This window comes from Panthera pardus, unplaced genomic scaffold (genome assembly GCF_024362965.1).
Source record: "Panthera pardus isolate Hobbes unplaced genomic scaffold, ASM2436296v1 HiC_scaffold_20, whole genome shotgun sequence".
In the NCBI taxonomy this organism is placed as follows: Eukaryota; Metazoa; Chordata; class Mammalia; order Carnivora; family Felidae; genus Panthera; species Panthera pardus.
The window spans coordinates 8,706,530-8,723,065 of record NW_026526766.1 but is presented as its reverse complement, the minus strand read 5'-3'; the positions used below and the strand labels follow the sequence as shown (position 1 = coordinate 8,723,065).

The 16,536-nt window shown below is 50.5% G+C and overlaps 1 protein-coding gene and 1 long non-coding RNA gene across 5 annotated transcripts in view; one reads left to right on the top strand and one right to left on the bottom strand.

The window, feature by feature from the left end:
• LOC109275468 (uncharacterized) overlaps nt 1-1,009 on the bottom strand; it is a 57,745-nt gene extending 56,736 nt beyond the window's left edge. Inside the window, exon 1 of the long non-coding RNA XR_008424131.1 lies at nt 931-1,009. This is a non-coding gene — a long non-coding RNA (uncharacterized LOC109275468). The remainder of the gene's footprint in view (nt 1-930) is intronic.
• Nucleotides 1,010-1,091: 82 nt separating this feature from the next.
• The window catches only part of VLDLR (very low density lipoprotein receptor), a 30,278-nt gene continuing 14,833 nt past the window's right edge, over nt 1,092-16,536 (top strand). Inside the window, exons 1-3 of one of the 4 annotated variants that reach the window (XM_053907770.1) lie at nt 1,092-1,109; nt 1,274-1,407; nt 13,214-13,333. In XM_053907770.1, coding sequence (XP_053763745.1) covers nt 1,326-1,407; nt 13,214-13,333 — 202 coding nt within the window. In that variant the 5' untranslated portion in view covers nt 1,092-1,109; nt 1,274-1,325. Of the gene's footprint in view, nt 1,110-1,169; nt 1,408-13,213; nt 13,334-16,536 lie in introns of those variants that run through there. The other 3 variants (XM_019463682.2, XM_019463684.2, XM_019463681.2) reach the window with 3 other exon arrangements.

The window sequence follows — 16,536 nt, the reverse complement described above, 5'->3', positions numbered from 1 at the left end:
CCCAAACAAGAAAAGGTTAAGCTTTTAATTACAGGCCCTCAAACTACCGTTCTGTGCAATTATCAATTAACTATAATCGTGGATGAGCGAAGGCAGGGCTGCGCTAGCAAATTCCGTCCGCCCAGGCTGGGTTATTTCAGTCCCGTTCCATTACCGAGAACAAACCACAAACGCACGCACCCTCGCGCGCGCACACACACGCTCTCGCTTAAAGGCACATTTCACTTTTGGCGAAAATGGCACCTCGGCGTGCAGTTGAGACCCTCCCCCCCCCCCCCCCCCCCCGGGGCTCCATCACTTTCGGGTGGAGACAGGAGGCCCGAGGAAGACGCTACCTACCAGCCTTAGAGTACCAGGCTCTCTGGGGTGCAGGAAAGGGGGGAGGGGGAGAGAGAGGGAGAGAGAGAGAGAGAGAGATGCGTGTTGCCCTTGGAAGCCGCAAGTCCCCCCGGGCGGCCAGCCCCGTTAGCGGGAAGGCGATGGCAACAGCAGCAGCAGTTGCATCAGCGCTAACTACTGCCGCCGGCCGCCGGGAGGGTACAGTAACGACCGCAGGGAGCGTGCAGCTGCTGCGGCGGCAGGTTCCCTGGATCAGGAAATTAGGGCAGGCACCGGGGATTGGAGGCGAGGGCGGCGCGCGAGCCAACCAGCGGCCGCCCCGGGCCCCCGTGAGCCCCGGGCGGACGCGCGGAGCCGCCGGGCCCCAGGAGCAGTCCCGGTGGCGGCGGCGGCCACGGCCACGGCCACTCACGCACGCACACGCTCGCACTCAGACTCGCACACCCCCTGCGCAGGCACCTGGCTGCCCGGAGCTTATAAAAGCGGCGCGTCTAGGGGAAAGGAGGGCTGGAGCCGCTGCTCCCCACCCCCTTACACCCCCCCTCACCCCTCGCTGACCACTCCCCCTCCTGCCCCCTCCTCGCAGCTCACCCCGCGCTCCGGAGGCAGCCGCCAGTGTGGGTGCTCCGCGGCCGGCTCCGCTCTCCTCTGCCTTGCTCCTCTGCTCTCGGCTCCCCACCCCACCCCCTCCTTCCCCTCCCCTCCTCTGCAGCGCCTGCATTATCTTCTGCCCGCCGGCTCGGCTTGCACTGGTGCTGCAGCCCGGGGAGGTGGGTGGGTGGGTGGGTGGGTGGCTGGTGGGGAGGAGATTGTGCAAGTTGTAGGGGAGGGGGGTGCCCTCTTCTTCCCCGCTCCCTTTCCCCCTTGCTAACTCCTTCCCCTCCTCCTCCCCCCTCCCCCCTCCCCGCCCCCACCTCCTTCCTCCTTCGCGAAGGGCTGGTAACTTGTTGTGCGGAGCGAGCGGCGGCACCATCCAGGCGGGCACCATGGGCACGTCCGCGCGCTGGGCGCTCTGGCTGCTGCTCGCGCTGTGCTGGGCGCCCCGGGAGAGCCGCGCCACCGGAGCGGGTGAGTGAGGACGCGCCCCTCCGCTGGCTGCCCGGACCCAGCCTGGGCGCCAGTAGGGGGTGGGGGGGGGGGGCGAGGCCCGGGTCTCCTTTTGCCCACCCCCCTCCTAGGAGGCGCCGCTCAGCTCGCCTTCTTTCCCTCCCAACCCTGGTGGCGCCTCTGAGCCGACTGTCATCGCCGCGGCTACGGGGAGCCGGGCTTGGGGGGGGGGGGGGGGGGGCGGGCGGACAGCGGGATTTGGGGTATCCTAAAGCCTGGCCTGAACTCTTCATTCCCTAACACTGTCTCCCCCAGAGCCACTGCTTTGCCTCGTTTTTCACCCTGCTTGGTCGGGGCTGGGGAATGTGGGCTTCTGAGCCACTGAACAATGGTTCTGTCTGCCAGGCGGAGTGTTAGGAAGGAGGCAGAGGGCCGGGTCGGGCCGAGACGCGCTCGGGAACCGGGGGTGCGCTCCTGGGACTTGAGGTGGTGGTGGTGGGGGGTGAGTGGGCGATGGACGCAGGTGGGCGTGTGCGGGGACGCGGGGCGCCGGGTGCAGGTCCCGGCAGCGAGACCCTGGCGGCGGCGGGGAGCGGGCGCACGTTCAATGGGCGGCAGCGGGCGGGCTCCGGGGGAGCCACTACAAGTGCACAGCCTGCTCACCCGGACTGCGACTCCCCCGGCGCCCGGTGGTCGCTCTGGAGTACGGGTTCAAATAGGACTCCCCACCGGGTGTTCCTCCCCGGCTCGCTCCCCTTCGCGCAGTGTTTGTAAACCTCTCGGGTCTCGCGTACAGCTGAACGGGGGAGGGGAGCGGAACGAAGACTTAATCAGGTTAGTTTGCTGCTCTTGGTTCCCGGTGAGATTTCCTCGAGAGGAATTGAGCCCTAATCTGGTGACTGTGTAATTAGCCTTCATTCCAAACAATAGATCAAAGGGAGTAGCGCGAGTGGCGGTGGTGACGGCCGTGGAGTCCCCAGGGTCTGCCGCACTGGGCCCGGGAGCCCTGTGCTCAGCCACGCTCCGCTTGGAGCCGCACAACTTTGCTGGGCAGGCGACAGCAAGCCCTTCTAAGGATTCCGTGGGAAGCCTGGCGGGTCCCCGGAGTGATCTTGACAGGACAGCACGGGGCTTGCTGGCCAGCTCTACGGCAGTGGGGCAGGAAGGTGCCCCCGTCCCGAGTACCCATTTCAGAGTCCCTAGCTCCTGCAGCCCGGTGGCCTAGGAGGCCGGCCTGCCTGCCTGCAGTCACGTGTCTCCTAAAGTGAGCCAACTTTACAGTGTGCGGTCAAGCAGCCTCTTTCCGGCAGGGCAGTACGTGGGGGCTTCAAGCCTCCGACCGCCCCCCTGCCCTTTGGTCCAGCTGTCCCGAGCGAGCATGTGAAGCAGGGACGGGCTTTTCTGCCCTCCGCGATTGGCTGGCCGCCCGAGCACGTTTGGGTTGGTCACATGTCTCCGCGTACAGCAGCCAGAGGAGTATTATCTTTAAGGGAATGTACAAGACCCGACAGGCTCCCCCGGACTGTTCGCTGAAATGCTTTCCCCTTGAAAAAGGCGAGTCCTGGAGATAGCCTCTAATGTGCCACACACGTTAAGAGCCTGGAAAAGTCCTGCCTACAAGAATTTGCAGACTGGAACATGAATCATTAATGGATGAGCAATCCCAACTTATTCAACGATTTCTCACAATAGTGCCGTGCATTATACTTTCCGTAACATCTCGAAAGACTGAGATGCCAGAAACTATTGCTAACCGGCCAGGAGGTGGGAGAAAGATTCATTTTTGGTGCATGTTCTGTTCCTATTCTTTTAATTTAACATGTGATAGCTTTCCATGTGGGGTTAACTTTATCCTACAGGAAGCTGGGGATGCACTTGAACTGCTGAGATGGGTTAGCTGAAGCTCTATGTTCACCTTGGAAGAGGCAGGTGAGGGTCACCTTGGCTCCCCTACGTCCACGTGTGAAACACGTGTGGTGCCATGAGTAGTGAAAAGTAGGAGCCCGTTCAAGACTTAAATTCTTCCAAGGAAGAGAGGCACATCATTTTTCACGTGGATAGAATCCGGGGTTGGCCGAAGGAGGAATGGATCCCAAGCCAACCCAGACTGGCTCCTGTCTGAAGTTCAAAGTCCCAGGCCATATGGGCCGGCTTTTGGCCGTTTTCTCTACATCCCTTCTTCCCAAATCCTCCCCACATCCATACGTGCTCACGGTAGCCATATAAAATATTCTAGGATGGGGGATGGGCAGCTGTGCCCTGATATCCTGGCCTGGAACTTAGGCCAACAAGAGAGGTTGAAGTTCAGTAGTGTAGTATGCCCGATGGCAGACACCTGGGAGTTTTAGCACGTGTTCCTCCAGCCCAGGTGCTCAGGATTAGGCTGTGGGGTACCACATTTTCAAGCCAGAGTCTGGAAGAACCAAGGTGTTATGAGGGGTATTCAGATGTGGCCAGCAACCAGGAAAATGAGTAGGCAGAAACTTCTCTAACTTCGGGAGTCGGTTGGTGAAGCCGGCAGTAAGAGGAAACCTGGAGGGCAAGGAGCAAATACACTGGAGGCAGCCTGTAGCACCGCGGGAAAGTGTCACAGCGATCACGAGCCTCAGGCCGAGGAATGAACATGTGAGTCTGGACTCCTTAAGGAGGATCACCAGGCAAGTGACAGCTTCCTCAAGCCGGAGCACCTCCTTCCGGGCAGCAGCCTGTTGCTACTCCATGGGACATTTAGCTGTGATGTCTGTCCTGTGTTGTTAGGATTCTTTCCTTTTCCAGCCTGCGGCCCCAGATGCCTGATGCGTGCGTAAAGGCCAAGTGCAGCCAACTGTTGAGACTTTACCACAATAAGCAAAGGTAGTAAGGGCACGGCAGTCCCCTTGCTTTGAAGAAGTCCTGATTGAAGTGTTTCTGCCTTTCGTAAAGTCAAATAATCATCAATTTGATTTCACGGGAGCAGTTTTACTACCACCTACTGCTCGAGACGCGATGAAAAGTAGTTCCAAGCCCCTTCTACTCCACAAGTATCAAACTGATAAGACCACAAGAACTCCTCAAACATGGCCATAAGATCAAGGGAGTAGGCAGCTCTCAGGCACATGGCTTTGCGTTTTGAGCCAAAGATGGGAAGACTCAGAGCACAGCATAGGTAAATAGGTACCTCAGATTAAATATCTAGAGCGTTTTCCATTTCTTACAGAACGTGAGTGAAGCTGTCCTTTTTGGTAGAAAGAAGAACGATCAAGGGTAGGCGGTTACCTGTTTTATGTCAAGTCATAATTACGTTTACTGTGGCTACTGACCGTTCTTTGGAAAGTCACCTTCACCTACTAGCCTAGAAGACATTAAATGCCTCAAAGGGCTGTGATAAGGTCTGTAATGATGTTTATGACACATGTACCTGCCTTAGGAGAGCTGTTCAGGGTGTGCCTCTCTCTAGATGGTTAGTTGATAGACTCAGCATGGTCGAGTGTGTTCCCTTCTACTTTAAGTCAATCTCAAGAGAGTTCTCAGGGCACAGCATGAAGACCACTTCCAAGACAAAGGGCCCCAAAATACCTTCTGCAGAGGTGACGGAGGAGATATATCTGTTGAGCAGAAGTGGTCCAGGGACATTTTTTTCCCCCTCTCCCCAGCTGAAGAATTTTTAGCTAGGAAATTGGAGGACTGATCGCTTTTTAGTTTGCAGACTTCACTGTAGCAGAAATCTTGCTGGATCATTTCACTCTGCCCTTTTCAATATGAATTGGTGTCCCTTGGCTAACCTGTTTTGTTGACTTAGCAGTAAAAGCTCTAAGCATGGCTAATGCCACCTGGTTAGATACACTAGCCCCGCAGCAGCAACGCCCTGAGAGGGCAGGTGATACCTTCAAGTTAGCCTATTTTTTCCTTCGTGCGATGTGTTCCGGGAAAGCTTAGGCCTGCTGGTTATATGGGGGCCCTAAATTAAGCACAAGGATGCCTGCTGGGTGCTGGGAGACTTAGTACAGAGATTATGCAAAAAAAAAAAAAAAAAGAGGGGGGTGCTTAATGTTTGCTTGGAGAGCCTTTGACTTCTTTGTATTTTAAAAATGTTCCACGGGTGGATAGAGTTAGGGAAGGGCATGCACGCTCTTGTTTTTAAAAGGTAACTTTGGGGGCAGAAACTAGAAGATGGGGACCACTGGCTGGAGTGGATGATTTTGCCACCAACTCAGGTCTTCTGGGTTGGCCCTCCTGGCTAGGAGCCTTTATGTATATAGCCATTTATGTATATGCTTTTGGCGGTAGGGGGTGGGGCCGGGCTTGCAACTTGCCCAGCAAAGGAGATGATAAAACCTTGCTGATAGACAACATTTGCAAATTGCTTCCCGGGCTCGGATGTTATAACCTCACACTTCCCCTAAATACACTTGCAAATTACTTCACGTGTTACCACTTAATTCTTCCCACCAAATACTGTTGAGTTGTAGACAGCCCCTAGTCTTTCATGTTTCTAAGAAGCCTTCCCGAGACCTGACTTATTAACTCATCTGCAGGTTCCCTGAGTAGGTGGTAGATTCACGCTGGCGTCCCTTGTACTTCTGCTTACAACCACTGGACATCCGTCTACTGAGCACCACCAGGCATGGCCAGGGCGTGGGGGTGGGGGGTGGACACAGTAACTACGGACTTGGTCCTTTCTTTCATGGCATTTGGTCTAGTGGGGAAGTCAGATCAGAAGATCAATGCTCCAGGGGCACCTGGGTGGCTCAGTCAGTAAAGCATCTGACTTCAGCTCAGGTCATGATCTTACAGTTGGTAGGTTCGAGCCCCGCGTCGGGCTCTGTGCTGACAGCTCAGAGCCTGGAGCCTGCTTCGGATTCTGTGTCTCCGGCTCTCTCTGCCCCTCCCCCACTCAGGCTCTGTCTCTCTGTCTCTCAAAAATGAAAATAAACGTTAAAAAAAAAATTAAAAAAAAGAAAATCAATGTTCCAAAGACAGTCTGGACTACAAGCTCTGGAGAGAAGTGAGCAGATCCGTATTAAGGGCTTAATCATACAACAGGCAGATAGCAGCCAAAGGTCACAGAAGTTCTCCCCCACTACGTGTGTGATAGCCTATGTTTTCCCAATCGTCCCCAAGCTCTTAGACCTGAATCTGACAAAGCCAGACACTATTCCACCTCTGCAGATGATCTTACAAAAGTGACGAGATTCAAGCAAGAGTGGGTTGCTACCAACGTGACCAAAGAGCACCAAAACATGTCCAAAGTGAAATCCGGGTCCCCTACGTCAAATTTCTAACTTTACCAGTTAGCTGCTGCTACTGTTTCCCTGGGTCTTGGAAGCTTGCTACTCACAGGGAAATGAGGCCGACGTACCCTCACTGACACACTCCCCCCCCGGCAGATCAGTGTGGAAAGCGCACAGTTTTTAGGTAATAAAGTGGCACAAAGATGAGGTGACGGTATGCCCACAGGCAGAGGGAAGAGTGGATTTTATAGCATAGAGCCTCTCCACCTAGGAATACTCATCAGTGCCCAAAGAATCTTTAGAGGTCAGGAACCTGGTCCCAAGTTACAAATTCTAGGCCCTTTCTAAGGGGCCTAGAAGATACAGAGATGCAAACAGGCAGGTAGGACAAGTATTCCCAGTACGTGACACCCGTGTGATAGGCACCGGGGACCATGGCGAAGCAGCCAGACCTCACCTGGTTGGTGAAGAGAGGACCTGAGGGCCTCATTCAAGGGCAGATCTCTGTGCACACTTATCCAGTGGATAAGTGGACGGGAATACCATGAGTAACGGTGCAGGCACAGGCCTGGGGAAGGGGGTGGGTCCCTGGGTGTACTCACAGCAGGTGACTGGTGGGAACCAAGAGGGAAAAGTTGGGTGAAGTAGGGAGGGAGCAAGGCTCAGCCCTAGAGCCAGTGAGAAGCCTAGAAGCGATAGGACCCTTGGCTTTTCAGGCCACTCTAGGCTGCTTGCATTGCCGTGTCGATTTGGATGGAGACTGTGGCAACCCTCAGGCAGAGAAACTGGAGAGGAATTTACATCAGGTAAGGGTTGAGAGCCTGGACAGGGCCAGGGCCTGATGGCAAAACATCAGGGGACAAGAACCGGGGCTCCCTACTGGACCACTGGTTTCGAGCAAGGGAGGGAGCCCCTCAAGAATAGAGCTCCTGGGGAAGAGAAGAGAGACTTTAGAACTTATTTATGGTGCATGGCTGTTAAGGCATCTTGACTGAGTTTGGCCTGCCTCAGGTTGTCACCATACTGTCAGCCTTAAGACCAGCATTTGTCACCTGTGTCCATCCAGTGATGGGCAGGACAGCTTATGGGGGCAAGAGATGTGCAGTCCAGTCCCTAAAATGACATAGTCCCTTCTGCTGTGGTGGAATCTTAGCCTCCTAACCTTGAGGGAATGATTTCCGAGTGTGATCAGGGCCCAGCAACACCAGTTCTGTCTGGAAACTCAGAAATGCAAGCGTGGGCCCCGCTCTGCTCCCAGTGCATTTGAAACTCTCGTGCTGACTTAGCTGTCCACCCGCCACAGAAACTAATAGCTCCCCAATATGCTGCGACTCGGCCAATGTGCCCTAGACAAGAACCAAGCTCTGTAGTCCTTGTAGAAACCCCCCTCCCACCTCGCTGAAGATACACTAGCAGCTTTTTCTTTTTAAATGAAAATGGGAGAGGGATGGAAGACCATCCCTCAACAATAAGACTGTGTTAGGATAACGTCATCCGGACAGGTGAGACCGCCTAATTCTGGATTGCTTTCAACTGACTCCACTACCTGAGTCGCCAAAAATCAACAGAAATATTCTAGCAGGAAGTAGTCCTGAGTTAGGTGTTTTAGATTGTGGGCATGCTTAGTGTCTGGAGACAGAATGCCCGGGTTCAAATTCTCATACCACCCAAGGGCTGTACCTCCCCCCCTTCTGTGGACAGGTTTCCTGATACATAGATGGGGCATCGTAACGTTCAAAGTATACGATGCAGAATCTACCTGAATTAAAAGACTAAAGTCTTAGAGCTGCGTTTAGCAAACAATGTTTAAAAAATTATTTACCCACAGTTCCTGAGATTATCTGAATCTAATGTCAATGGAAAAACAGTCAGTGGGACTGTAAGATTCACTTGTTTCAGTGAATGAGAAGGATTAACCTACGTATTTAACAGTTTTTCACTGGTTACGGCAAGTGCTTTAGAGGCTGACTCGAGGGCAGGGACACAACCTTTGTGCCTGACACTCAGGCTGTTTTCCTGACTTCCTGTCACTAACTAGCCTCCTCTCCCTCGAGAGAAAACTGCTTTGCTGACTCAGAAGTCAGCTTGTCCTGAGAGGAGTTTTAGCCTGTAAATAGAAAGATTGGCATTAAAGTAGCAGCGAAAGTGAGCGGGACTAAAAATAAATGCCCTCGGTGGCCCCAGAAGTGGCAAAACAAATGGACTCAAGAAATTCCTGTAGATAACACCCGTGTGCTCCAGCAATGAGAGAGAGAGAGAGAGAGAGAGAGAGAGAGAGAGAGAGAGAGAGACACACATCTGAATGCTTGGCCCTGCTGGTCCCAGCACAGTGACAGCCTGAGCCCCTTGGTGCAGGTTCAAATTCACACCTGAGCCCGATACTCAGAAACCCCTCTGCACTCAGGGCCGCCCGGAGCCCTCTTGGGAAATGCATAGCCCACGTTGAAGGGTTTGTATTTGCTGTGAGATCTGTACAGTTCAATGAAGCTTCCATACTGTTCTTCCCTGTTAACCTTTGCGGGGAAAGTTAGACAACAGCAGATCGACTTCTATAGGCATTTAAAACTCTGAATTTCTTGGAGCCAGTCAATTGCCAACCTGTCTGGGAAGCAGCATTCACTCTTTAGGTAAACGAGGTTCCTGGGACAAGGGTGCCTTGAACTAAGTTTGCAGGGTCTGATTCCATGTGTGCGAGTGACAGAATTAGGCAGTTAGCCTTTGACAGACACTTCTGGGCCTTCGTTCATGACACGATAATGCAAACAGCTGTGACTAGGTCCATAGGTGGCTACGTACAAGCGACTTCCTACCCACTGACCCAAAAGGGGAGGGGTATTCATTCTTAAGTAGCAGAGCTAAAAGAAAACCCAGATGTAGGCCAACAGTTTGAGGTCTTAAAGCAACAGAAAGAGCCCTTTTTAAATCCTTAAACACAAAACTCCTTGTTGAAAAGAAAGCCTTCCCGGTGGAAACAGGTGGATTCCCCTGGTTTGTGACCAGGTTCCCCACGGTCATGGCCTTTCTCCCTGGTTCATCCACCCTTTTGGTGCTAAGGCATTCCCATGAAACCTCATGGCTTTGAGGAACCTGCCAAAAAACACATTTACTCCAACTGTTCTCCTTTCTGAGCTAAGAGACGCTGGGATAACAGATGTCTAGAGCCTCTACTTACAGGGTTATTTTTTGAGGCATCGCTGGCCTTAGCCTAAGAATTAAAAGCACCTTGGGTATAGATGATTGCAAGCTCAACCCGTTCGCTTTATGCAAGACTAATGCTGAACCTGAGACTTAACTGTCATGGATGAAAATAGACTACAGGTCCACAATCCTGTAATCCCCCAAAAGCTTTGGGAACCAAAAGCTTCTTAACTTGTTTGGTGCTTTCGGTTCTCCCGGAGCTGTGTACGGCCACATTGCCAGCTGAGCACCAGACGGGTGAGGGAGAATCTTTCTGAAACCTGGACAGAAGACCCACAGCCCTGCAGCCTGGCTGAGGTCACAGCAGTCGAGATTCTGGCGTCAAAGCCCTGGTTGCTGTGCACGAGGCAGGGGATTAAACCGAACCGGGAGGAGTTCCTGCCCAGGAGGCATCTCTCACAACTGAGTGCTTAGATAACAAGAAACTGAGGCATGGCCAAAAAGACTTAAGGTCTTTACTCACCTCTCTTTAAAGAAGGCATCCTTTATAAGGCAGCCAGCCAGCCTTACCCACCCCCACCCTGACCCTGCTCCCCTTTTAAACAAGCAGCAACAGTCAATAGCTTGTCTCCACATCTAACCCCCATGGTAATGGAGAATCTTGTGTGTGTCCCAGCAAAACATACTTTTATGACAGTCGGGCAGAAGCTTGGATGAAGTATAGAGATATCTGAGATCACAAAATGTAGAAAGTAAACTTCTGTTTGTCTTACGGCCTTCGAATACACACGAAGAAAACAGTTATGATTCCTGGTGTCAGCTCAGGTCATGGTATCATAGTTCGTGAGTTCGAGCCCCGCGTGGGGGCTCTGCACAGGCAGTGTGGAGCCTGCTTGGGATTCTGTCTCCCTCTCTCCCTGCCCCCGTGCACTCGCTCGCGCGCGCGCTCTCTCTCTCTCTCAAAATAAATAAACAAACAAACAAACTTAAAAAAGAAAAGGCTAATGTCTGTCCAGAGTCTGCTCAGGATCTGCCCTTAAAGCAGCATTGCTGGAATTTTAGTGTCACTTAGGACTGACTGTTGGCTACAGCTGTGTTCAGAGACCCTCCTTAAAGGTGTCGGTGAACCCAACGCCATCCTTACTGTACTGCGTGCCTGTCCCGCATCCCTGGCCAGCTTGGGTGTCCATGTACTCTGCGGCTTCCAAACTCACTGTCACGATCTTTCAGTACCTCGCCCTCGGAAAAGCGACATTTGACACCTACTTTCTTCTCCCCGTCCAAGCCTGATTGTGCGGTTACCTTTTGGGCCCTGTAGATATCCATGTCTGAGTTTTTGGCTCATTTTGACTCAACAACCTTTGGCACTAAAACCTTGAGAAACAAATTCAGAGCCTTCCCGTCTCCACAGCGTCCTCATGGCAACCTGACTGGTCTTCCCAACCATATTTCTATCGATGTTCTCTGATGACTGACTGTTCTTTGTCTGCTTTTCACAGAGTACTCTAAGTAGATCCTGACCAGTCCTATAGCCCTCAGAAGTCGTGGGGACAGAGAACTGAAGCCAACGGCCCCTAGAGCAGCACTGAGAACAGTCACAATCTATCGAAACTATATGCCCGGTGGCGGGGGAGGCAGCCACTCCAAATCGGTTAGCAGTATTAAAATCAGCAGGTGCCACTTCCTGGCAACAACATCTACCCTTATTTTGTTTAACTTTTTAAAAAATATATATTTATTTATTTTTGAGAGAGAGAGAGACAGACAGACAGACAGACCAGGAGCAGGGGAGGGGCAGGGAGAGAGGGAAACACAGAACCCGAAGCAGGCTCCAGGCTCCGAGCTGTCAGCAGGGAGCCCAACGCGGGGCTCGAACCCACGAATCCTGAGACCGTGACCTGAGCCAAAGTCGGACACTTAACAGACTGAGCCACCCAGGCACCCCAACACCTACCGTTCTGAATCCCTGACATCTTACCCCCAATAACCTACTTGTGGAATGAACACATAGTATGAAACACAGGTAGGGAACGCCATCAAACCACACTGCTTTGTAGCTGGGGCCCCGCTTAGCTAGACCCTTGACAACAGAATAGCACATATAGCTACCGATACATTTAGTAGCTAAGAATGTACATTCATAGGGCAAAGCTGACTTGGACCAAAATTTGTGTCCGCCAGGGAATTAGCCACGCGGGTCTAGAATGCCCCCGGACAGTGGGGAGGAGCCGAACGCAGGGAGGCCAAGGAGAGTATTGTGTACTCAGCACAAGAGTTCTAGTCTGTGCTTGGCACTGTCCCATCTGCTCTCAGGCCAGCAACGCCACAGCTGCAGATACTGAAAGGTGGCAGGGCATCGGAGGGCTTTCTGCCTGGAAGGCCTCCCTAAGTAATCTGTACGAGCCACGGGGCACCTCTCATCTTCTTGCCTCTTTGCAGTATATACTTGCATTAAACAACCAGATCCTTGCCTTTGAGCTCAAAGAAATCGCATCCTCCAGAAGGACAGACATGATAATGGTAGGAAACACCTGAATGCTAGCTGTCCCATGCCAGGCAAAAAAAAAAAAAAAAGACCCTCTACTTAAAAGTATGAGTGTATACCACTGTGTGAAGTCAATACCCATCAGAAAACGGAGATTCAGAGAAATAGACTCCAGGTCTGTGGTTCTACACGCCCTTCCCCGCCCCCGTCACTAAAAAGGATCTCTTCACCTCTCAACTGTACCTTCTTGATCTTTGTCTTTGAGCCATTTTGTAAGCTTGTCTTTTTTCTAATTAGACCTCAAATCCTAAGATGAAGAGCCATGTACTAAACCTCTATTCTGTCCCCTCCTTGCTACCCCTTCTAAATCTCCCTTAGTCTGCTTGTAATAAGGGGCATTCTGTGAATCACAGTATAGAATATGGCCAAGAAATGCTATTAATGGATTAGGATTTGGCTGTGTGATTATAGCTACAGGAATGAGTTAAAGGAGGGAAAACAAAGCTAGAGGCAGGTGAAGCCCGACCCCACTCCCCGTGTTTTCTGGACAATCCAGGGTCCTTCTTTCTTGGTCTGGCTCCATTAGCCCAGGATCACTACTGCAGACACCAGGGCCACTTTTCATGAGCCAGAAAGGAAAAATGGGCAGGAAAATGGGATCCCTATCCCTTCGAGGACAGTTCCCAGAAGTCCTATTTACTATTTCTGTTGATATTGCAGTAGCCAGACCTTAGCCCCATCCATGGCTATGCCTCACTGCAAGACAGGCTGGGAAATCTAGTCTTCCCCAGATGGCATGTGCCCAGCTAAGAACTCAGTCGCAGTCAGTCGTTGCTCCAGTGCCCACCCCACCCTGGCCCCTAGAATGTTCTACCTGCTGAGTCTGCAGCTGCCCCTCCCAGAAGGACCCTATCCACGGGTTTTGGGGTAACTTGCATGTCTGAATTACCACACTTGTATCCCAGCTTAGCTAAGCACTCCCTCCTGATTTTAGGAAGAAAAGCCAAATGTGAACCATCCCAATTCCAGTGCACAAACGGCCGCTGTATCACGTTGTTGTGGAAATGTGATGGGGACGAAGACTGTGCTGACGGCAGCGATGAAAAGAACTGTGGTAAGTAAAGAGCCTGACAGCATCACTGGCCTCCCCAGGAGGATACATGCATTTACCGTGATGCTCTTTCTAAATGTATTGAGATTCGGAAACTATGATCCATGGCTAAGAATTGCCCTGAACTAGATTGATTGAATGCTAAATAAATAAATAGGGTGCCTGAGAGGCTCAGTTAAGAATCTGGCTCTTAATCTCAACTCAGGTCATCATCTCGAGGTTCATGAGTTCGAGCCCCACATCAGGCTCTGCACTGACAGCACGGAGGTTGCTTGGAATTCTCTCTGCACCTCTCCTGCTCGTGCACTCTCTCTCCCTCTCAAAATAAATTAACTTTTTAAAAAATATATTAAAAATTATGTATTTTAATATATTTTATTTTTATTTAATAAATATAAATATATTCTATATATATTTAATATGTATCATATATGTTAAATATAATATTAAATATAAAATATAATAATAAAAATAGTTATTAAATATATTTAATATATTTTATATATTAAAAAATATATAAAAACTCCAAAGAGTCTATACGTCCTGGTCTAGAGGAATATAGTTGAATGTTTGACATGGGGCTATCAACCTGAGTGTGGGACGTGGAAGATAAAGTGGAGGTGCTTTCAAATGACAGGACCTGTTTATAGATCAGGCAAACATGTGGCAGAGGAAACAAGGAGAGGGGACCCCAGGACCCGAAGCAGAGACAGACAGAAGCTTGCTTGGAACAGACTTCCTTTTGTTTAATTCTCAAATGGCTCTGATCCCCACCCCTGAAAATTAAGCAAGCCATGAGCAGTAAGAAATCCCCTAAGGTTTTATAAGGTTAATAAACTCCTGGCATAGAAAATACAGGCCAGTGCAGATCATAGATCAGATAAGGATCTTTTTTTTTTTTTTTTTTTAATTCTCTGCCTACCACAGCTGGTAATTCTAAAGCGTTAAGCAGAGTGGAAGACAGTCTTTCCCCAGGAAAGTGGGGATATACCATCATAAGCATTGATCAGCATCTATCCAAAGATCATTGTGAGAAATGCCCCTATGCAATCTGTGTACCCTCGTGTTGAGCCACCACAGCGGAGAAATACATATCAAGGTGGCACGGAGGTACCCTGAATATATGCCCCAGTTTGCTTTTTGATCCCTTTGTTCTGTGGTGTAAAAATCCTGAAACGATGTTGTGTACGAATGCCGGGGACAACACTGTCATTTGCCTCTTAAAAGATGTTATATACACATGTCCGCTGTACAAATTAGAAACACACAAGAAAAATAGAAGCCAAATGTAGACTGCATCAATTGCCATCTCGTTATGCCTTTCTCTGCTTTTCATGCATCATTACAAAAATGGCATAGCCTAAGCATCATGGCAGACGATCTTATGCTTGAGCTCGCCGAGCAATAGCATAGGTGTTTATACATCGAAATAGGGACTTGCAGCTCATTTGGAAACAACAGAAAGTCCTTTCTAGTCTCAGGAAAGAAACTCATCTCCAGTCTCAGGACCAAGAATCTTCCTGGCGTCAATGTGCCTCTATTTACACCGTAACACTGGGATTTTAGTCTATCCTACAAGACATGGAGTTCTTGCCACTGCTAGGTTACGTAGGTGATATAAATCCTTCACGAAGTATCTCCCTGCAAGGACTCACTCTTGGCAACTCTTCTTTTGGAAAGTAACAATTCTTCCTGCATTCCCAAATGTATATTTGGCAAGACCCATTGTTCTTTGTCTTTCATTGTTCTTTCCAGAAGCCTCCTTTTACCATCTAACTTGGTAGCACCTAGCCTGGGGCCTCTTAGGGGTCACCACTGGCTTTTCCTAAAAATAGTCTCCACCTCAATAACTTCCAGACACACAGCAGGAAGATTGGGAAGATTTGAGGAGGTAGATGTAGTTATCACTCACATTCACATGAGGTGGCAAAAATTAAATATATCCTTGGCCAGAATTGGTCTCTGCCTCGTGGTTCTGAAGGTAGAGAAGGCACATGGGAGCCCTGCTCAGGGAAGCTCTGAATGCTTGTTTTGAGATCTTCCTCCCTGGAAGAAAAAGGCAGCAGAAATGCTTAAAACTCAGAAAGCCTTGTAGTATTCTTCCTATCCAGCCTCTTGATGCTGAACTTGGTTGCAATTTCAGCAGGGCTGTTTCTTTCCACGTGTCGACCAGCATTTTCAGTCAGTTGAAGCGGAGACTCCAGAAGCCAGGTGCTTCCGTGGGTCCCAGTAACTCATTGTTTTACAAGTGTTGGGCTGATCTGATTAATCAGTAACTTCAGCTCTCCGAGGAGGAAACAGGTAGCCCTCCTTCCCGGTGGCACACCTGAATCTCTATCCACCTCTTCAGGTCCCATTCCAACAGCCTTTCTTGACCCTCCCAGACTGTGTTCAGAATGGAGAGAGACAAACTCAAGCAATTTGTCTGTCCCTGTTTATCTTTTGCCGTCACACTTTGCAGAGTTGCCCCTCTTGCCCATCCCTGTACCATTTTAATCTGTCTTCAAACCAGTGTGGTCTCCTTAAAGCCATTTCCTGCCTCCTCTTCCTGAGGACCATCACAGGTCGAATTGCAGCAAGCAGCTCTACGGACGTTCTAGCACCTTCCTACACGCGCGGGAGCACATGGGCCCTGGATATGGCCTTCACCGTTAATACTGGGGTTTGAGTATTTCAGGGATTTTACAAACAGGTGCGAATCCAAGAGCCAATGTGGCTTTTCTTGTTTCCTTGGCTACACAATTCAAGGAGATGAATAATCCTTTTCAGATCATCATGATTCATCACCACAATGTGAGTTCTCGGAATTGACCGTAGTCACGATTTCCCCTGCCGCACGGTGTCTGAGGCGAAACGAGAGCGGCCCTGTACTTTAGCGTCCCCTACACCCTGCAAGTTGTATGCAGCTCAAACCCTGGACCTGAAGCAGTCCCTTTCAAGTTTTTGGCAAACTAATTGGGTTTACGCTGATTTACCAGTACAGAATATTCGTTAGAGAAGAAGATCTTAAACTGGAAATTTAGGTAGAAAGTATAGGCACATGAGAGAACAACAACACAGCCTGGGAAGGATGAGCCTAGAACACCCTGTGTGGCTGCTTATTGAGATTCCTTCTTTCTCTCTGACTCCCTTGTGGAGAAGGTGACCAAGCCACCCAGCTGGTTTAAGAGAGTCCAGGTTTATGCTTATCTTCCTGGTATTTAACA